The sequence below is a fragment of the Symphodus melops genome (genome assembly GCF_947650265.1).
Source record: "Symphodus melops genome assembly, chromosome: 7".
Lineage (NCBI taxonomy): Eukaryota > Metazoa > Chordata > Actinopteri > Labriformes > Labridae > Symphodus > Symphodus melops.
In genome coordinates this window covers 21,453,692-21,476,296 of record NC_136697.1, presented here as the reverse complement: position 1 = coordinate 21,476,296, position 22,605 = coordinate 21,453,692, and the positions used below count along the sequence as shown (strand labels likewise).

The following is a 22,605-nucleotide window of genomic DNA, read 5'->3' as shown; positions in this document are numbered from 1 at the left end:
CAGAATCAAGTTTATTGCCAAGAAAGGTTTGCAATTTTTCATGGTGTTTTGGTGTAATAAGTGAAAGAGTAGAATGAAAAAATGATAGTAAACAGTACTCTTGCAAGAAGTGGACATACATGTAATCAAAATCGGAATAGTTTTCATTGTCAAGCACATTTACATATACAAGGAATTTGTCTTGGAGTGATAATATCAAATGAACAGTAAATAATAGTAAAAAAAACAAAAACATTTTAATAGCTAATATATACATTAGGTCTTATGGAGGACCTGTCCACAGGTCAAAGTTGAAAATCATCGACTTGGCTTGTGAGAAAATAACATTTAATGAAAGTGTGTTTGACATGAACTTTATTAAGAGTCCTGTCTTGTATTGATCACACTGTAAAACTATTCATAGATAAAATACATTTTGACCTTAAAAACATTAGGGCTGCCTTAAAATTTAGGTTGACATATATGTCGTTTTGCCAAAAGGGTCGGGGAAGGGATAGTGTTACTTCCTTTACAACTTCCTTTCCTATCATGGCCGAGTCGAGCTACAACCCAAACCTAACTGTGAGGAAACAGCTGAATGCTCTGCTCCAAGTAGACACTTCATGTAAACTCATCTTTATGATGTATTTTTTTTTGGGTCAGCTTTATTTTAAAATGTATTCTTTTGGCCCTTATACCTAATTTCAAGTGAATCATTTCTATAGGTTTGAAATCTTAAGAATAGTTGAGATTACTCAACATTAACATTTATCCCTTGTTAAAGTAACAATTAACACTTTTAACTTGAACCAAGTGCTTTTACAGTGCACATGGTGAGTGTGTGACAATTGTAGTAGTAATGAAATAATGTTTTTTTTTGTTATTTTGAGAAAAAAAGATAAAAAGAGAAGTATTTTTAAGTTCCCTGCAATTGCTCAGATCAGTCCAAAGCAACAATAATAATCAAGCAGTGATAAACCAATCAAGCATTTTGTTGAACCTCAATTTTTAGCCCATTTGATGATAATAGAAATATATTCTGTATTTTGTATCTAAAAATAGTTTAAAGAGTTTCCAAGATCTCGTTTTTCACATGTAATCCTTTTTCGCAGTTTCTTGTATTACCTGAAAGCTCTTTGTAGCCTGTTGTGAATACACAGCTACACAACCTCCCTTTCATTCTGCATGCCAGAGGCCGCTATGTGTCTTTTAATGAAGTTATGTAAACATCCTGTCTGTGGTTTAATGTTTAGCATTGTATCACATGGTGCTGGTGGCTTTCAGGAGGTAGTGTCAGACCAGAGAGCAACATCTGGGACATGGATGACCAAAACATTCACTGTAGCGTGCCTTTAGTTGGATGGCAACAAAGAATGTCAGAAATGAAACTACTTTGTTTATAGCTTTGCTTGACATATTGCCAACACATGTTGTTTAAGTTTCATAGTGAGGCTCCTTGCCTCCTCATGAGATGAAATGTTTTCAATTTATCCTTGGCTGAGGACACGCACAGCATGTCCCATTTTTAGACATGCAACACTAAACTTAGTAAAAGACAAACACATTTTCTTGTGATGTCATCTTTAAATGAAAACCTTCAGTATGTTATTATCTCAGCTCCAAGTGCACAGTATATGACTACTACTGCTTCAGACATTGTACACTGTTTCTAGGCTAAAGCAGACTAATGTGACATAACATCTGTTGTATGTTGCAGGAATTCAGGAGGGGACAGAGTGCACTAAGTGTAAAAATGACTGGGCACTGAGGGCAGCCATTGCTCTGCTGTATGTGCTCTGTGCCCTGCTCACCATAGCAGTGGCTGTGCTCGGATACAAAGGTGAGTCCTCTGTATTTACAGATTTTAAAGTTTTAATGATAACAGATCTGGGGTATGAGACGGCATACACAAGCATGCTTAAGGTTAACTCATTCGGCCCGCCTCAAGTCCACCTCTTTGCTTCTCAAACACTATGTTGGAGTTATCCTTCCAATTTGGCAACCGCCATCTTGGGCATCGTAAGCCTCTTCAGAAACAAATGGGTAACATCAATGAGACTACATCCATGTGTTATACAAAGTATGAGCACAGCCCATATTTACACTTACCGTTAGGCAGTGACCTCCAGTGGCTGCAGTCATTTTTTCTGGACAAAAGGTGGAAGTTATGAGATGTATAAAGATAAGAATTCATATCTTGTGTGGAATTTAAGTAAAAACCAATATTGTTGTACCTGTGTTCTAGTCCTCAGCGTTATCTTAACCAAAGTGCTACCATCACCTCACCATAACCTCATATTTTCTGTCTTTGTATGAGGACATGTTGGCCATGACAGTTCAGTAAGAGAAGGTCCCCAGAGGATGGAGCTCACTGACTTTCGTTATCTCCCTATCTTCAGCACGAACAATAATCAGTCAAAATTCTAACGTGCCTAATTCTGTTGTTTATGGCAGTCTGGCCACAGAATGTAAAACCAAATCCAAAGTGAGCGAGTAAAGCCAAAGATTTACCACATTAAAAGACTCCCTTGACATAATTCATTGTTTAGTCTCAGTTAAATTGATATTTTTCAGATATAAGCCATGGTTTTGGATTATAAACACATTTGTTGTGCAATACTGTCCTAACTGCAGCCATTTATTGAAGTTTCTCCCCGGATTGAACTAGAGCAGCAACAGAAACAATTCCAGTTATCACACACGCCATCAATAAGGAATGCTCTTTGTGTATTGTCCAAACTTAAACATTTGGGGGTCACAATCAATTATAGAAAACTTGTTGAAACATCCCAGGGCAAAATATTTTAGTCCCTGCAACCTGATGAATCATGTGCCTGAAATAACACAAAAACTTTGTTAGCACAGCAGGGAATGCATTTTTTAAAAACATGCTAACAATAAAGTATCTCGATTTGATTCAGGTCTTGTAAGTTCTGTCAGGAGTGTTCGAGTTTCCAGATTTGGGTCTGTGTCAGCATGGAGTCCTTGTGATAGTTTGGCTCTAATGTGAACCAGATGACCATGAACCAACTACCCTGGCTTAACAACCCAGAGGAGATTTTATGGCTTGGTAGCAATTTGCTGTCTCATGAACCACAGGTTGAATCAGCAAGTGTCCAAAACAGTTCTCCAGTGCCAGCGTGATTGTTTGTTTTCTTCTGTTCTACACCATTTAACAGCATATTCTTTAGTTGGCCAGAAAAGATGTGAACAGAGTTTTGTCACATGTTCTTGTCTGGCACGTTATCCATTCTTTGAAGTCTCAAGCATTATGTTACCTTCTATTTTAGTGTCTGCTCCTGCTGCATTTGTCAGCATTAAGCTGCTTTCCTTATGTTAGGTAACTGTTAAATATGCCTCATAATTTGGGTCATAATAAGCTTTACTCAAATTAGAAGCCTTATATAACTGCTTTTCAAAAACAGCGCTGTGGTGAGAAGGTTTGCAAGACATTATGAAAGAAATGGGATTTTTCCATGAATTCCATTTGTATATGATGTTATTGTCACTTATTTAGGGATAGATTTCCCAGTGTTCAGACAGATAAAGGAATAAGCAGGGAGAGGGACAAGATGAGATCCAAGCTGCAGACTGTCAGCAGTTAACCAACAGCTTATTGGCCCATGTTACTTTGTTTATCCCAACTTCATGTTATTGTTTCATGTTTTTGTCACTTCTGGAATGATAACAATGGAAGCTGAGGATGTTTTCCAGAGAACATTTTAGTCTCTCACATACCAACAGAATAGCACACGTTAGAGGAGACAAAATGAACTTTTATTGCAGATGACAAGAAGAGAAACTGTAGCCAGAGGTGTATTCATTATATGTTCCACACTGTTTATATTAATGGAAGTGGAATTTGTGCCTGCACTGTGCACCTTGAGCTTTTGTAATGACCAACAAATCTCTTCACCATGTTCAAATCCAATGCTCAGAGCAGCAGTTTTAAGCTCTAGCTTTTCACTGGAGAGGAGAAAAACAACAGCAGCCTCTACTGTTCACTGTCAGTTTTACACCATCTATGTACTGAATGTATACACTTACAGTAACACCTGCTATTTTAACCTTGCTTTTTATTTTGAGATTTCACAGCCTTGTTCAACATTTATATCATTGTTTTTTTGTTTGTTTTTTTTTTACAAACTTTTTGTCAGATTTTTTATTTTGTCTTAACTGTTTCGCTGATTTTATAATGAATACCTATATTTTACTGGTTTTATTGTTTTAATTTATTATTCTATCTTTTTAAATTATTCTTACCTTCTGTTGCTGTCAATTGTCTATCTTTTCTTTTGAGAAGCACTTTTGTTGCTAATGACAAAGTAAAGTTAGTTATTTCGTATTATGTTTTTCCATCTCTTTTATCAGTGGTCCAGAGAATGGACCATGTCACAGAGGGCATGCAGAATTATGGAGGCAAGATTAATGCTGTTGAGACAGATCTAAAGAACCTCGGTAAGAATGGGTACTTTTCTCCTTTTTAGTATTTGAGCAAAAGTTTTTTTTTCCTTGAGCAAAACTTCAGGATTTTAATTATCGTATATCCCTTTCTCCTTTTCAGGTTATCAGACCGGAGAGAAGTCAGTCAATACCTCAAGTGTAATAAAGACTTTCAAGTCAGATCTGGAAGCTTTGCAGCACCAGCTGAATGATATTGCCGTGAGGGCGACCAAAAACAGAGACATACTCGACGAGCTGCGGATCACAGGAGATGATATGCAAAACGGCCATGTCTCCCTGCAGAGTTTTCTACAAGGAAACGCTGCCTCACTGCGTGGGGTCAACCATACACTAGCCACCTACGGGGGCATGATTGACAACCTCCAGACAGACACTGCATGGCTCCAGTCTGAGATACAGAACCAAGTCAAAGAGCAGAGCCAGACCCAGGTTACTGTCAGTGCACTAAACATCACCCAGGCCCAGCAGCGCAATCTGCTCAGCACGATGCACAAGACAGTTGAGGACGCAAGCCAGGCAGTGCAGAAACTGAAGAACGACTATCAGAGTTTACAGCAGACAGCTAGGCAGACCCGGGCTGACACAGAGTGGCTGAAGGAGAAGGTCCAGAACCTCCAGGTCTTGGCAGCCAATAACTCAGCTTTGGCCCGCACTAACGGTGAAGCTCTGGATGACCTGGGGGCTCAGCTCAGCACGCTAGCCAGCCAGATCCAGAATGCCTCAGCTCTTACTGAGGGGCACGACCAGAGCCTGCGGGAGATCATGGACCACCAAAGAGACCACGATAACACCACCTCATCCAAGTTTGACGAAATGGAGGCTCGATTAGACAGACAGGAGAACGACATGGACCGTGTAACAGGGAATGTGAGCTTTGCCGCACAGCTGCTTGGCACCATCAACTCTGACCTGAATGGTCTGAGGTCATGTGCTGAGACTGTGCTGCAGCATTCAGACCTTTTACTGGGGCTGAACAGTAGTGTGACCGAGGCCAGGGCAGAGAGCCATGAGCTGAGAGCCCAGCAGGATGAGTTGACAGCCAGGCTGGACAAAGAGGTCAACAACCTGTCCATTGTGATGGAGGAGATGAAGCTGGTGGACAGCAAGCATTCCCAGCTCATCACCAACTTCACCATCCTGCAGGGTGAGAACAGCAGATGTACTGTCAATTATGATTCAGATCGTAACAGGGTTTATTTGTTTGGTCCAAATTACCCAAATACAAGTGAAAATAATTAAATGCAGATGGAAGTTGTAACTGGTAGCTATCAAACATATTTGTACAGTAGGTGAATAATACATGCAATACCTTTTCATAACGAAACAAGTAAGTCTTTTGAATGCAATATCATTAGGATGGGGAAGGTGGATTTTCTCACACAAACATCCCCTTGGACGCAAAGAAGAATCTGATGAGAATTTAGCTATAATTCAAGACTCAGTACTATCCTTCTGACAAGATTTCTAACAAAGAGAGGTGGCAGAAGCTCAGTCCCTAGGGATTTGGGATGGAAACTGGAGGGTCGCTGGTTGGAGACCCGGTGTGGAACAAATATGAACATTTGTCTGGTGGCTGGAGAGGTTCCAGACCTTTCCTAAGCATTATGGGGTGCCCATGGGAAGACAAAATCTATTACACAATCTATTATTACATGTTGATGGTGGTTCATGTCAAATCATGTCGTCCTGACCACAATTTTATCCCGTACTTGTGAACATTATGTCCTTATCAGTCTTTTGCATGCCAAAAGTAAATTCAAAAGTACTTTGTTTTACATGCTAATATTACAACTATTATTCATATTTAATTCTATTTAAAGCTCCTGTGTTGAACGATGGTTTGTGTTGTGGGTGGCGACCCCTGTGTACAAAGCATTATGACTTCTTTCTTTGTGATTTAGTGCAGTATAAGCTTAATTTTACTAGGATAAGATATCCCTATCAATTATCTTTGCCGTGGAAAATAAATTGCTGCTAAACACTTGACTGACCCCTACCCTTTTGCAGCTTAAGAAAAAATCTGGTAGAATAACAGTTTAGAAATAATCAATCTTGTGAATAACTGTCACTTTTGCTTAAGCAGGTGATAAAGACATCAAAATTAGTTTCATATTGATCATAAGTCATAATCCATCCTTTTATTAAATGCATTATGTACTGTATTGTCTTCATTACCTGACACTAGACCTACATAAAGGTTAAGAGCAAAATAATTGGCATTCTTGGAGGTAATTCAGTTTGGACCTGTAGTAAAAATCTAAATTCAAAAAATAATTGTGACAATGCCCTCCCATGCAATGAGAGCATCCAACATAACAATACATATGATATAATAAACAATACATTTTGACACTGATAGTCCTCTTATACACTGTTATTATGTTTCAGGTCCACCAGGTCCAAGGGGGACCAAAGGTGACAGGGGTCCCCAGGGTCCCATGGGCCAGTCCGGACAAAAGGGTGATAAAGGAGATAAAGGAATTCCCGGGCTGGTGGGAACTAAAGGAGACAAAGGTGCTGGAGGACTTCCAGGAGCAACAGGTCCAAAAGGTGCAGCAGGGGCCCGGGGTGTTCCAGGGGCTAAAGGATCGAGAGGGCCTGGAGGTCGACCTGGAATTGCTGGTGAAAAAGGTGACCCAGGATCTACTGGGCTTCCTGGCCATGATGGACCTCCAGGGATGCCAGGTCCAGAAGGGCCCCAAGGACCAAAGGGAGCTCCGGGACCTACTGGGTTGGAGGGGCCTCGTGGACCTGTTGGGCCCATCGGCCCTGCTGGTCCTCCAGGTCTACCTGGGTTACCGGCACCTGCACCTCCACCACCTTCTAAAGCACCTCAGCGTCCACAGCCCACCCAGCCTGCAAAGATCCTTGTTTCCCCCAAGCCACCTCAACCTCCCAAACCAGAAGAGAATCCACAAGGGTCCACGTCACCACAGGTCCAACCCCCTGTTGCCCCGACTCCAACACCTGGTAGGGTCTATTACTAAAGCAGAGTCAATTGTGGGACATCTATTATGTGATTACAATAGTGGCAGGCAACTCTTCAGGGCTGCAAGTGTAGCTTGGGTTTGATCAGAAACTTGAGATGTTGTAATTGAGAGATGATATCTAATTGATTGATACATTGCTGTGTGCACTTGCATGCATTGGTTGGTCGAGACAAATGTAATCCTCCATATAACGCTGCTAATTGTTCAAGTATTGCATCGATGCTGATTGTATTCTGCCTTTCTTGAGCTAACTTCAATATTCTGTAAATGATCCACTCCAGGTTGCCCACCTGAATTCAAAAAATTTGGAGACAGCTGCTATTACTTTTCCTCTGGACCTCAGAGACTCAACTTTGATGAGTCCTTTCAGTTTTGTTCCAACATGTCATCTCATATGCTCATTATTAACGACAACGAGGAACAGGTAAATGACACAAGTGATAGGGTTTTTTTTTTGATAAGCTTAAAGTCCAAGACTTTCTTTCTCAGCTAATTATCCTGTGTGACACATTTTGTTCTTTCATCCGTAGACATATGTGAGAAATGCTATTGCAGGAAAAGGCTATTTCTGGCTGGGTCTCACTGACAGGGAGGAAGAAAATGTGTGGAAATGGGTGGACGGGTCCCTACCTATTTTTAAGTGAGTAAAGCTGCCAAGTTCTTTTGACAATTAAAGTCTAAATACAGCATTATTAGGCAAATTGGCCCTTTGTTTTCTAATGATTTCTGACATTCAAAATAATACCTTGTACTGTGTGATGCTTGAACTTTGACACATTTGCACACTGTTCATATCAGGAAATGGAAGCCTGGCCAGCCTGATAACTGGACTCATGGCCATGAAGACGGGGAGGACTGTGCTGGCCTGATCCACAATGCCAATTGGAATGATTTCTACTGCACCGACCGCATTGGTTTCATCTGTGAACGTGCCTCTGACTGTCAGTACTTGCTAAATATGAGACCTTGGTTTGCATAATTGGGTTTAAATTTGTTCTTGTTGTGTAAAAACCTGGACCTGTTATATTACATAACCAACAATTGTGGTGGTTTGACAAACTTCTACATTTATTCTTCTCAAGTTTAAATTAAAAAATTAAGAAAAATGAACAGAGGTATTATAGTATCTAAGCAGGTGGGAACTGGAATATATATATATATATATATATATATATATATATATATATATATATATATATATATATATATATATATATATATATTGTATTTCTCGGTTCAAATGTGTATGTTAAGGACTTTTTTGAGCAGCAGATTTGTTTACATTTGTCCCTCTACTGAGTCCTAATATAAAGTACCCCAGGATGTTATAAATGTATTTGATCTCATCACATGGCTGGGAAGTCGAGTTACCGAAGATGACATGAAGAAGTTAAAATTTTCAAAAACTCTGAGATGCTTTAGGAATTGTCATTTATGAACATGTTATCAGCAAATGAGAAAACAAGTTGTGGTGACTCTTTTAAAACAAATCCTATATTGCCAAAGCAGTCACCACTGAGACGTGAGATGTGGAACTATTTCCGGACGTGTGCTCCTGGTGTTGAAACAAACAAATGTCTAATACTCTTTTCCAATAGAGTCTTCTATCTGTTTATTGTAGTTCATGATCGGGGTTCAATAATGCACAGAAACATCTTAATCTGTCCAAACATCATAGTATAAACTGTTGCATCAAATCAACCCAACACAGTCAAAAAACAATATGCTTCCAAACACAATATGCTTCCAACAATTACGCCTTGGCTTTAAGCACATCTTAAGTCAAGACTCCACCCAGTGGCCAGTGTCGGAACCACACAAACGCAAATACAAAAACAAGCATTTTGGCTCTTACACAAGTCAATTAAGTCCAAAAGTAAGAGTGAGACATTTATATAAACTACTTCAATTAGTTGGAGGAATCTGCTTTGGCTCATACTGTCTGCATCATTTTATAGTGCAACATTTCATACTAAACCCAGATTATTCAGTTAACCCTTTATTCAGTGAAGTATTTCTGTTGCTCTAATATAAAAGGCCTTATTCACATTGTTGTGTTCATATGTCTTTCATGTTTTGTCTTTTTTTCTCTTCACAGTGAAAGTTCCTGTTTTATAGCATTCATCTAAGGCAGTGTGGGCTGTCTCGGGGAATGAAGTGAGAAAAGGCTAAAGCTGGGATGGAAGATGCTGAAGGATAATGAAGGACACAAAGAGCTCTAAATGACTGGAGGACTCAGAGAAAGCAAGCTCAGTCAAGCATCACTGAGCGTGGACTGATCTTTGTCTTGAAGGCACTTTACAACACAGTGTGGTGCAAAAGACGGAGCGTGAAGGACGGACAGCCCTCCATGTATTGATTTAGTATTTTACTGTAGGGAAGGAATAAGAATGTCGGCATTTATTTAGGCTATGCTAAGTCATTGCTTGCTGCAGCCACCATTGTACAGTTGTATCTGTAAATAATACTTCATAAAAAATACATTGTTTTCATATTGAATTCAATATAGTTTCATTCCTTTGCTGCCTTCTCAATCCTAACATTCACACAACAAAATCTATATCAGAGAGTTATGTTGTACGTATGGTGGAGCAAATTTTGTTTTACTGTCAAACACAACACATTAAAAACTGTGATTATGAGCTCTAAAGTGAACAACGAGCAACCACTTTCCATTCAAAAAATGATTGAAAATGAATAAATCAGAAGGGATCTATTGTAAATTTTACATTTCCACAAATTTAAATATTGATAGCATTTTAATTATGTTTTTTGATAATAGATGCTCTATGTGAGCAGTGCTGCTGTTTATAAATGACATTGTTTCTAGCTATTAGACTGCCAGTATGAGTTTTATATAGTATGAAGAACATATAAACATTATTTACATGTTTTTGTTTTGTAGTGTATGAGTTTTTCAAAATGCCAAGTACAATATGTGAAATTTGATACATGATTATTATGATTTGAATAATCACTTCTTATTGTTGTATGATTGTCCATAAATAATTATTCAATGCTTAAGGTCTGAATTGCAATCAGTACTTTTGTTCAAGGCTCATAATACCTGAATTAAACATTACAGAATTCCTATGGATCACAATAAAAAAGGACCAAAACTGTATGTGGAGTCAGTGCTTTGTGTCCTATGATGTACTCAATTAATTGGTGGTTGGAGCATAAAGAGCCATATGTGACCCTTTTAAAACTACAGCAGAATCAAACTTCTAGTTTATGCTCTGATGATTACACAATTTGTCTGCATATTAACATTTAATAATAAATTTAACCAACATTTACGTATTTATTTTATGTTATTTATTTATTGATCTTGTTTTATTTTAATTGTATTATTTATTTTATTTTAAAACGTTTTAACACGGCAACATAAGATCACGTGACCGCCGTCACCTGACGATGACATGTTATTTTTCACGGCAAGGGCGATGCTAGCGTTTTTCAAATATCTGTAATACACATTTAAGTGAGAGGCACAGACAGCTGTATGAGTTAGAGTTTTAAATCATAGTTGATGACAGCAGGGGGATACACGCTACTGTCTGCCTCAATTACCCAGAATGCCTCGCTTGGTTCCGTCTGGCGAAGCAGTGACAGTGTAGAAAAGAATCAGACAGCTCATCTGACATTCATGAACTTATCGTTACTATGCATTTGTTTTGTATGAAATAAAGCAAAGACGGTACAAAAAAAACATTAGGGGAAGGCGATTTGTGTTGTTGTTAATACTCCAGCGATGCCTCTCTTCGCGACCAACCCATTTGACCAAGATGTTGGTGAGTAATCAGAACTGGAGGCTAGCACTAGCATGCTAGCTAAAGTGGCTTTTTTTTATCACACATCTTTGTTTGTGTTTTCTATCTGCCTGCTGCTTAAATGTTAGTCCGTACACCTATTTTAATGTTGTTAATGTGTGGGTTGAATTGCAGGTTAGATATACCGCACAACTTTAGGGTCAATGTTATTTGTTTAAATGGCTGATTTGCCTGTGTTTGTTGTGATTTGCTCAGATAGTTAAAGAGCACAGTTGGCTAAATGTACGTTAGCTTACCTAAATGTATGTGCACATTTAAGCAGCTATAGTAAGAACTCGTACAGTCTAGTATCCTTTGAGTAGTTATTTGATATAATTATATAGGTCACTTTTTAAAAAAAATTTTTAATGTGGTCATATTGTGAGGTTTACATGGACGGTCGGGGGATGTTGTCACCACATAATTGAAGTGACGTTAGCTAGCTAGCCATCTGCCTCATCATCGCCTCACTGTATCCGACCCTGTGTTGGTTTACCAACATGATTATGATGAGCCTGCCAATCTCACTGTTAAAGCAAGTGGAAGAGGAAGCTGTGCAACATGAAACCATATCAGCCTACTCAGTGTTTCCCTCTCTCTCTCTCTCTGATCTGTGCCGAGTGGTTAACCCCTTCATTTGAATGTAACTGAGAGGTAGAGTTCAAAAGGGTACACAGCCACTCCGTACAGCTGGAGCCTTTTAAATCAGTACTCAATGCCTTTAGGTAGGGATGTAACAAGTCACTGAACTCACAATACAGTTCACAAAACTATTCTCTCACGATTTCTTTTTCAAAATGAGACTGTAAGGCAAGGCGAGTTTGTTTATATAGCGCTGATCAGACACAAGGCAATTCATAGGGCTTTACAGACGTAAAAACAGAAAAAACCCCCATTAAAACAGAGCTTAAGGAAAGAATGCAACAGACATTTAAAAAAATAATAATAAAAAAACAGGGCAAAAAGATCATACATCATTAAAAGACAGAGAAGAATAAAAAAGTAAGAATGTGTAAGGCAGTAGACAAATTATGAGTGAAAGAGAGGGACTGCTGTGGTTTCGCCTTTTTAATGTTTTTTTTTTTTTTTCTTGCAACATTGGAGCTTCTCATTGGGGTGTCATTAAACACTGCATCATGTTGGCTGTGCTTATTGTTTAGTTCCCTGTCTTCTTGCGGTATTAGCACACAGTCTTGTCTTACAGAGCCTTATTTTCTCGCCTCTGTCATTTTCTGTCTCGGGGAAGTCAAAACGCTTTCACACACCTGATTTTTAAAAGACGGTGGTGCGTCCTCAATTTCAAAATCTGCTCCACAGCTTCCGCGCTTACCATATTATTGTGAGTCATTTTTCGGAGTACCGATGTGAATTTTGACACCTTTGAATCGATTTATCATGATCAATCTTTACATCTCTACCATTAGGTAAACGCTTATAATGGGTATTTGAGGAGTGGCAGGTGTTTATCAGCATGAATGGTCAGGCTGTTTGTTTTGTGTCTCGTGATGTCTCTTTGACGTTGTTGCTTTCAGATTTAACAACTGTAATAAATTGCTGAACCATCAAGCACCGTGATATTATGTGTTTTAGAGACCGGGAAGTCTTCACACACACTCAAATGTCAGAGAGACAAGCTGCTGTGACAAAAAGAAACTCACTTATTACCACTCGATGGAGGACAGTAATCTTTATGTTTACTTCCTTCATGATTGGTTTTATACAGTACCTCCAGCGGTCTTTACACAAACCAAACATTATGAGATTTATCAGACTGGTATTTACTGCAGGGCTTTAAACATGCATAGGGTTTCTGTTTTGTGTGTGTCTGTATCTCTCTGGTATTTATTCCCATTTTTGAACGGTTGTTACTAATATAGTTGTTGTTTACACAGCTTTAAAAGCCCAATGTGATAGAAATAAATCACATAGACTGTGTTTCCTCTTTCAAGAAGCCGTATCAGCTCTCTCATTAGCTGCTGTTCTTATAATCGTTACCTCTCTCACCTCAGTCAGCTGACTCTAAATGGTCAAAGTCTTTCTGTGTTTAATCGGACACTTGTTGATGTGCTTCCTCCCCGCAGAGAAAGCGACCAGTGAGATGAACACAGCTGAGGACTGGGGCCTCATTCTGGACATATGTGATAAGATAGGACAGTCACGCACTGGGTTAGTTCACCTCACACACACACACACACACACACACACACACACTTCACTTCAAGGTCTTCAGTAATAAAACCTACATGTCCCAGAGTTAGTGGTCAAACCCAGGGACGGACAGAGTACAGGGGTACATTTAAGAAAGTCATGATTCTTCATGTTTGTACAATGGTGATCAGCAAGTTGTACATGGGTTTTTTCTTTCTTGCACAAAGTTTGGCTCATCTTTTCCTAGCAGTTCACCTCCAAAACCTTTTGCGTCCCATCATCTTGTCACAGACCTAAAGAATGCCTCCGCTCGATCATGAGAAGAGTGAACCACAAGGACCCCCATGTGGCCATGCAGGCACTGACTGTGAGTAAATCACCTGGTTGCTTAAAAAAAGCGTTTGTTGTTTAACACTAAAGACGAGTTAAAGAAAGCCAGCAAGGGGCGCCAGTGAGGCTGCTTTCTGCCTCTGTCCTGTTCTACCTGAATTAAAGCATAAAAGCCCCAAAACAAGACCAAGGTATCAACATGGTGAGTGCTAGAGAGAGAATGTACCAAATGTATGGAGCTGCTGAGCTGTCCACGTTTCCTCTGTTTAACAAACTACCAGTTTGTTGCTTTCTAATTTGTTTGTCAAAAAACATTGTAGCATGGTATGTTACATAATCGGTTCACTGATAGATGGTATATATAATAATGAGCTGAAAGGGGAATTGTTCAGTGCCTGCTTTCTCATTTGTAAAGTTACTGTGGATTTAGTTTGGAGTCTTATAAATAGTCTCACCTCTCTTCTCTTCAGCTCCTTGGTGCCTGTGTCTCAAACTGTGGGAAGATATTCCACTTGGAGGTTTGCTCCAGAGAGTTTGCCAGTGAAGTCAGTAATGTCTTAAACAAGGTAGGTGGCGTCAACATGAGGCCCATTTACTGATTTCTATGACTTGAAATCCGGTCGCATTGCCTTCATGTGGTTGTGTTAATCTTGTCCTCAGGGCCATCCCAAAGTGTGTGAGAAGCTGAAAGCGCTGATGGTGGAGTGGGCAGAGGACTTCCGTAATGACCCCCAGCTTAGTCTGATTTCAGCTATGATCAAGAATCTACGTGAACAGGGTGTCACATTTCCAGCTGTTGGATCCCAGGTAGGTGCAAAAAAAAAGTTCTTAAATTTTTCTTCATATAGCAAGAGTAACAGTTTTAAGAAAGGGATGTATTTAGTTATTAAGACCCCTACCAATTGGCCGTTTGGATTCTGTCCAAGTTTCTCATTGAACCTCTCTCCCTCCTATGTTTCAAGCTTGTGTCCAGCCTTTATCTTAGTTAGTATACTTGTCAAAAAAATTTAAAATACTGCAACAGTAAAATGTGGCTGTCTTGCTTTGCTATAAAGAAAGACAGCCTATAGCCTATACTATAAAGATTCAGGCTCATCCTTCAATTGTGTTATTTTAAATCCACCTAAACATGTGATTTTCATTTCGCTTCTAGGCTGCAGAGCAAGCGAAAGCAAGTCCTGCTTTAGTGGCGAAGGATCCCTCCACCTCAACAAACAAAAAAGAAGAAGAAGACTTGGCGAAGGGTAATGAATCATCTTGAATCCGTTTAGTAACATTTTCTGACCTGTTTTATTTTTTCTTACCTGTATTTCATAAGTCACTGTTTACATCAGATACGTGTGTTACAGGCGTTTGTTTTTAAAAGGCAGTGAAGGAAAAAATGCTTAATGTTCTGTATCTGTCTGTTCTTTGTTTCAGCCATTGAGCTGTCACTGAAGGAGCAACGGCAGCATCCACAGACCTCCCTGTCCAGCCTTTACCCAAGCACCTCCAGCCTACTCTCCTCACATAAGTCTGATGGCAGGAAGGTCCGCGCCATCTATGACTTTGAGGCAGCTGAGGACAACGAGCTCACCTTCAAGTCAGGAGAAATCATCACGATCTTAGACGACAGGTGAAGAGATTATTTGCTTTAATGTGGATAGGATGCATATTAAAAGCAGTTCAATTAAGGGATTAGAGAAAATAAGAATAACATTCTGTAATTGCTTCTGATTTGATGCTCATGTAAGCGTTTTTAGTTTATGGTCATTTTGTGTAAATTTACATGCAATGTGAAGCTACCGGCTAACTAAAGAGCGCTACCATTGGCCTGCTGGCGCAACAATGCAGCTCCCAGTTGTTTTGTTTCATGCTGGTGCTCGAGGGCGACAACTACTGGATCAAAAGGTCACATATTCAGCCTTTAATGGGATTATCTGTCCAGCAGTAAAAAGACCCCAATTAAATCGGTATTTGGATTTTTTTTTTCTTTTTCTGATCACTTCGGTCTGTTTGTTCTTTTAGTGACCCCAATTGGTGGAAAGGGGAAACGTACCAGGGAATAGGGTTGTTCCCATCCAACTTTGTCACGGCTGACCTCACTGCAGAGCCTGAGATGAGTGAGTAGATACACACACACACACACACACACACACACACACACATACACATACACACACACACACACACACACACACACACACACACACACACACACACACACACACACAGACAGACACAGTCATTATTATCCTCTTGTATCTGATGTCCTTTCTGCCTCTTTGATAGAACATCAAGTCCATTAGCAATATTGCTTTATTAATCGCAAAGAGGGAAATAGTACTTGATCACATCGACGTAGCTGATGGAACAATAACAGAAACACAGCTCAATTAAGACGTCAGTTGCACATGCAGCACATTTCAGTCGGTCGTAATGACGTGCGGTCAGCCTGTAATTCTGGTAAGCCATACAAGAGTTGTGCTGTTAGCCTTTTGGAAACATTTCATCTTAAGAAGAGAGTTTTGTAACGCTACTTGAATGCTCTTAGCTTTGTCTGGTGGCACGATGTATGCTCCTCTCAAATCATCCCTCATTTAACAACAACGTCATCGCTGCCAGAAGAGGTTCGATCCTCCGCAATGCCGAACGTTTATCGTCTGCAGTGTTCGGTCAGACGTCGATTTATATAAGAACATTTGAGCCTTCAAGGAGTTTACAAATCTATTGGCTCATAAAGAGTTACATGTTATTTCTTTATTGGTGTATTTATAAAGAAGTTCTGTTCTGAAAACCGATGCAGAAAAGGTTGATCGTCTGGAATTAAATGTAGATTTTTTTGGGGTGGAGGGGTAATATCCAAATGTTCTTACTTATTCTTCTCTTACTAGTTTCATTTTGTTATTTTGCATTTTCATTCGACAATGGCGTCATCCCTTTATGACCCCGACGCTGCATGAACGCATACCACTGTACTTTATTTTCATCTGCTTTCTGGACCGTAGTTTATGTCAAGTCAGTGTTCCCCTGCCCTTTCAAAAAAAAACCTCTAATGGCTGCTGTTGTGCTGTTCTGCTGCTGCGGCATCCACTGCTGATGGGAACCTCCAGTGAAGACGGAGAAGAAGACAGTACAGTTCAGTGAGGACATCCAGGTGGAGACCATAGAGCCTGAACAAGAGCCTGTATTTATAGACGAGGTCAGTTTCTTTGTTTTCACAGTTGAACAAAATCTCACTGTGGTATTATGTTAATCAAGCCTGGAAAGTTTTCATCTCAGAAACTTTGATTTGAAATCTTCTAGGACAAAATGGACCAGCTGCTTCAGATGATCCAGAGTGCAGACCCAACAGACAACCAGTCAGACAGCGTCGAGTTGCTACAGTTGGAAGGTGAACCTTATTTTCTTCCATTTCTATTGAGTTAGTAAATGTAGAAGTCAGTGCCTGAATATAGAAGCTTTGCTGTCATGTTTTTGTTTAGGTTGACATACGAACTAAAGATTAAATCTTTTATTCCATCTTTATTTTTCTTCAGGTGCCTGCAATCAAATGGGCCCCCTCATTGACCAGAAGCTGGAGGATATAGACAGGTACATTGAGCTGTTGTTTGTTGCATGTGTGAAGTTTGATGTATTATTCTTTTTTTTTTTTTTACAAGTACTAGATTAAAATGTTTTTTGAAGTTGGAACCATCTTGTTGTGCGTTTACCAGGAAGCACTCCGAGCTGTCAGACCTGAACGTGAAGGTGATGGAAGCTCTATCTCTGTATGCTAAGCTAATGAATGAAGATCCCGTCTACGCCATGTATGCCAAGCTGCAGAGCCAACAGTACTACATGCAGCAGCCGGCCAACGCAGCTCAACAGGTACACTCACTTAGTCATGTGGAGATGTGGGCTGGAGCCTGCCAGGGTCAGTCTTTGAAACAACTCGTTTTAAAAGCATCCAAACCTGCTGCCATCCAATGGTTTGAAAAGGTTTAAAGGGAACTTAGTGGACTGCCACATTTCTGGAGGAGAGAAATGTTAAAGACTCAAAACTAATATTCACTCTACAGCACAGTAGATGTGTATAATAGTCTTTTTTTTATTTTATTTTATTTTTTTTTTAATATCGCTTTTGATCGCTAAATTTCAAAAGTCGATCAGGATTCAGTAGAATAAAAATGAAATGTTTCCGTTTTTAAATGATAAAAAAAAAACTGTTAAGCTTTCATTTTGATGTTTTGTAGTCTTCAGCTCAAAGTACTTTATGTGCTAAAAGGAAGAGGAGAAGAGAAATGTTTGATTTCATAAGGTAGATATTATGTCTGACTTCTCAGCTGAGCTGTCTGAGAAATGAGACGTTCAAAGATGGAGCCACTCACTGTGAGGTTTCAACGGTAAAGTGACAAAATAGTATGCTACTAATCTCAATTTAGAAAATGAAGACATGAATCTCAGACCCTAATTAATCGCAAAAACTAATGAATGCTGGCAACCCCAGTGGATGTATTTATTTATTTGTTGGATTTAATGAAAGTTTAAGGAACAAATCTGAGAGCTTAATTTACCTCCAGAAACTCGAGCTCTTTACTGTAATCTGTCTTTTCTTCTCACTTCATTTATCATAACCTACAATTTAACAAAGTTACTTCTTCTTTCAACAGACTGAGTCCTTCATTAACACTCTATGTGCTCCTCTTGAACGTGTCTGTAGGTGTACCATGGTCAGCCTGCATCAGGTTCTTACGCCATGAGCGGCACCGCGGTGCAGGGTTACACCGTTCCAATAGAACAACTTCCTGCTGGAACCCCCGTCCCTGCTCAGCCAGCTCCGAGGTGAGTCTCTCACACACACACACACACACACACACACACACACACACACAGACACACACACACACACACACACACACACACACACACACCCTGTTTATGAGTAGGCAGCGTTCTCAAACGTAGCCGCTTTTTGTCTATGATATATTGAAGAAAAAACATTTCTTTCCAATTTACAGACATGAGGAAACGCTGCTTTACTCCAGCGCATTATTGTATTTTCATTTAGATTTATGAACCACAGAAGGAACCAGGCTTTAACTTGTGACAGAAATAAAGAAGACACATTTCTTTTGCTCCAGACCCAATCGGCAAATATTTTAGCAAATTTGGGATGAAGCCTTGTTGTCTCATCAGCTCCACATGTTTGCTTCAAAGCTGCTTCCATGTTTAGCTGCAGTTCGACAAATGCAGCCTCCTTATTCACCAACACAGTCCCCACTCGAGTATTCACCAATGATTGAAGGGCATAGATTCTTGTCATTTGCAGGAGGTGGTTAAAAACTAGTGTCCTATTGTTAAAAACATACTGACCTGTTGAAGATTGCACTTTTCTCATTTCACACAGTTTAGGTCATAATGCATTCATTCCTTCCTTCCACATGCTGTTGATCGAGTCTTCCTTGCTGTAGGTATGAAACACATTTAGCTTCTCTGTTTTCCACAGTGACGTTCATATGTACATGGGCCAGCCGCCAGTCTACACAGCAGCTCCAGGTAGCATGGCCCCAGCAGAGGTACAGTCCTATCAGAACCCAGCCCCAGGCACGACTCCCGCAGGCATGACGCAGACGTCGAACTACAGCGCCCCCTCCGGGCCCAGCATAGCACCTTCCTCAGACGCCTCCCAGGCCCCTTACTCAGAGAAAGCCTTGCTATAGGGCCTGCTAAGCTCACTGTAATCCTCCTGCATACACACACAAACATGCACCAGACCTTAGTGGTCATGGGAAATTTCTTTTAGTATCATTTTATAATGGGTTTTATCATCAGACTTCAGATGGATTGGAAAAAACTAAAAATAGAACTAACCTTAACGTTTGGCACCCTAAAATATTCAAACAAATAGACGGTGTGATTGAAGGTTAAGAAGTGATCATGGAGGTTTAACGAGCTTTCATCAAGCGCTCTGAATGTGTTCTTTTCTTTAGGACTAAATTTATTTAATGAATTAATATTCCGTATGTTCACTCTTCTTCTTCCTCTTCCGTCTCGACGATACACAGATATGAAGACGTGCAGGAGCTTTAATAGCACTTTTGATTTGGTCATCATTAAATCTGATCACTTCTCAATCTAAATCTGATGTCTGTTTTCACGTCATAGACCTGACATTCATTGTCACTTTAATATGATTGGATTCAAAAACAGATGGCAATGCGTCATTCAATGGCTCAGTGATTTGGGAGATAAAACCCAGGAACTTTTATGGAAAGAATCTCACGATTTGATGCCGATTTAAGGGGAAAGAACTTCTCGTTAGATCATAGTTTATCTTGTAAGCTTTTGTTGATTTCTTCAGTAATGTCTTTAAAACAAGAGCTCTTTTTGAACTCAAGTTAATATTTATTCTTTCGTCATTTGTGATAAGAAATCCTAAAAATTCCAACTGGGTGTATTTTTCTGATGTTAAAGTGACCTATTATTCTCTGACTTAAGGCGACAAGAGAAGCTGATTTTATTCATGAATTAGACGTGCATTGAATTTAGTGTTTAACGTGAAATCGGTGTCACATTCAAAGGTTATTTTATGTAAAGTTCAAAAGGACGACACATCGAATGAATAATGGTGTTACCAAAATTGGTTGCCATCAACCTAAAAGTCAAATGCGTATGCAATGACTGTGTGATCACACTACAGGCAGGTGTACAGCGGCGCACACAAACACAAGTGAGTTTGCACATCATCAGCAGTTTGTTTAACTAAACGTCCACTCGCACACTAGCTCCAGTTGAAACCCACAACATGTCTCAGCCTTTACACCAACCTAAAGCAGCCACAGTGCTTATCACGTCACACTAAGAAAAGGGTCACAAGTTCACATTTATATTTCTGTTTTATTTTAATTTAAAAAAGAAAAAAAAGAAAAAGGACTTTTAGCTATGCTGAAAACGTTAGGCTACTGCATTCTGTATATGTCGTCGACTTTTAGAAGTACTGAAAACTGAAGCCACTTTGTTTATTTGGGAGGGAAAACCAGAGGAGTAAGCATGCACATGACTCTTGTAAATACTGTAATGAACTAGTAGTGTAGCCACATGATGACCTCATGGCTGGGGCCGATGTTAGCACAGCTCGGGGTGTTCCTCTCAGCCTTAAAAGTGAAACTCTGCTGCAGTTGTTGTTTTTCTTTCTTGCCCGGTATAAAATCCAAAGAGAACAAAATGGGGGGGGGGAAACACACACACACACACACAACAGAAAAGATATTTTAAGTCATCTTTCTTTCCTTCCTTTTATTGTACAATGATTGATTCCTTTCATGCTGCAGAGTTTTCCTTTTCAAGCTGAGCTCTGTCTCCGTTCACGGGCTGTACTAACACAGCGGCTCCACACACACGGCTACTGAAGGGGGGAAACTCTGTGAACCGCCCCAGTGTCTTTGAAGCATCTCTTTAGTCAGTGTTGAAAATTGAATACAATGTTTTTTTTGTAGTGCATTTTAATTTATGTTTCGATTCTTGTTATGCTATTTGAAATGGAGAAGCAGTGCAGGATGTATGTATTCAGAGAAAAGCAGAATGCGTGATGTTCTGCCTGACTTAGTTGTATATTTAAATCACATGAGAACATGGACTCGCTCTTCTCTCTGTGTTTGATACATGCTTATTGTACTGTAGGGTCAAATGGTAATGTGAAAAAAGGATTCAACCTTACCCACCTGTGCATTTCAAGCCTGTCCTTCGCTCAGAGCTGTCTTTACACTAGAACAAATTCTCCCTGAAAAAGATCAGAAGTGCAGATTCTGGAGAAGTACATTGTGGATTTTTTTTAATTTTTTTTTAAATAAATAACTTTCTCAAATTCTCTCAAAGGTCAGTTACAGTGACGCTTCAAAAGAAGCCAGATCAGATGTACAAGCACACTTGTCATACCTTACATTTGACTACATACTACCTGTTTATACGTTTTTGGGGGAGAACTCGATGCTCATCATCAGCGTCAACACTGATCGGATTTCAAAAAGTTGGTGAAACCACAAATATATTCATGTTGTATTGTGCAACATGAAGGAATTATGAAGCCAGTTTAAGTCACTTGGTTTCCATTGCAGGGCAAGATGGTTGTGTTGATCTTAAAATGTGTCCTTTAAATTTCTCATGAAATCCTTTGTTTGAAATGTGCTACTCCTTATGACCCCTGAGTCACCTTACGTTTTTAAAACAACCCAGAAACATCAAAGTGCACCTGGGAGACCATTGTATTCTCCAGAACTGGATTTAAGCATCAATAGAGTTTATTCAAAGGCAAGAGGTCGAGGTTGATGCAGCCTTTGAATACATTCAGGTGTGAAGAAGTGTTAATCTTTTGGATGGATGAGGGCTGAAAATATGAAATGTATAAATAGTAGCAGCTATTCTGGGACCAGGGAACCAGGAGCCAGTTAATCATCCCTCATCGTCCTGATGTGTTGGAGCCCAGATGTAACTTTTATTGCACAGGATTGAGATGCTGCCTGTTTATAAGTTTTAATTCCAACATCTTTATTGTAAAAGTTCGGTCTCAAACCTGTACCCTGCTGTTTGTATGTATTCTTTTAACCATTATTAATTGATATTCACAATAAAACCAGGCCAAATGTACAGATGAATATGGAACACACTGTTGTCTCTTTTTTTTTTTTCTGGATAAATATGAGAAAACCTGTTTTTATTTAGGCCCTAAAGCTGTTTTCTGAATAAGCTTCAACCTTTTGAATACAAAAATCATCACTCCAGCGCAGCCGGGATTCATACACAGTACAGTCAGATTGTACAGCCTGCACACCATCAGACGGAAGCATTTTTTCTTTACAACTCTAAAAGTGTTCAAGTGACACTAACAAAACTTGCCTGCTTCAATTTATTTATTCTCATCCCAC

General features: G+C 39.6%; 2 protein-coding genes across 2 annotated transcripts in view; both read left to right on the top strand.

Annotated features, from left to right (window-relative positions):
- Positions 1-10,555, top strand: part of colec12 (collectin sub-family member 12) — a 28,554-nt gene extending 17,999 nt beyond the window's left edge. Inside the window, exons 3-10 of the mRNA XM_079347670.1 lie at positions 1,697-1,819; positions 4,351-4,437; positions 4,544-5,587; positions 6,832-7,413; positions 7,715-7,857; positions 7,964-8,073; positions 8,232-8,374; positions 9,532-10,555. Of these exons, the coding sequence (XP_079203796.1) occupies positions 1,697-1,819; positions 4,351-4,437; positions 4,544-5,587; positions 6,832-7,413; positions 7,715-7,857; positions 7,964-8,073; positions 8,232-8,374; positions 9,532-9,551 (2,252 nt within the window). The 3' untranslated portion in view covers positions 9,552-10,555. The remainder of the gene's footprint in view (positions 1-1,696; positions 1,820-4,350; positions 4,438-4,543; positions 5,588-6,831; positions 7,414-7,714; positions 7,858-7,963; positions 8,074-8,231; positions 8,375-9,531) is intronic.
- A 285-nt stretch (positions 10,556-10,840) lies between these two features.
- stam (signal transducing adaptor molecule (SH3 domain and ITAM motif) 1) lies at positions 10,841-22,335 on the top strand. Its single transcript, XM_079348745.1, has 14 exons — positions 10,841-11,227; positions 13,327-13,411; positions 13,685-13,760; positions 14,194-14,289; positions 14,384-14,530; positions 14,877-14,967; positions 15,143-15,338; positions 15,731-15,825; positions 16,816-16,904; positions 17,009-17,096; positions 17,242-17,296; positions 17,419-17,572; positions 18,405-18,526; positions 19,191-22,335. Exons 1-14 carry the CDS (start codon positions 11,188-11,190, stop codon positions 19,402-19,404), a joined length of 1,548 nt encoding a protein of 515 aa, XP_079204871.1. The 5' UTR covers positions 10,841-11,187; the 3' UTR covers positions 19,405-22,335.
- Positions 22,336-22,605: the final 270 nt, after the last annotated feature.

Bases quoted from the DNA above. Each gene is read 5' to 3' on its own strand.
- stam (XM_079348745.1), top strand. From the start codon at position 11,188: ATGCCTCTCTTCGCGACCAACCCATTTGACCAAGATGTTG. The intron at 15,826-16,815 runs GTGAGTAGATAC...GGGAACCTCCAG, and splicing joins CACTGCAGAGCCTGAGATGA to TGAAGACGGAGAAGAAGACA. The intron at 18,527-19,190 runs GTGAGTCTCTCA...TGTTTTCCACAG, and splicing joins CCTGCTCAGCCAGCTCCGAG to TGACGTTCATATGTACATGG.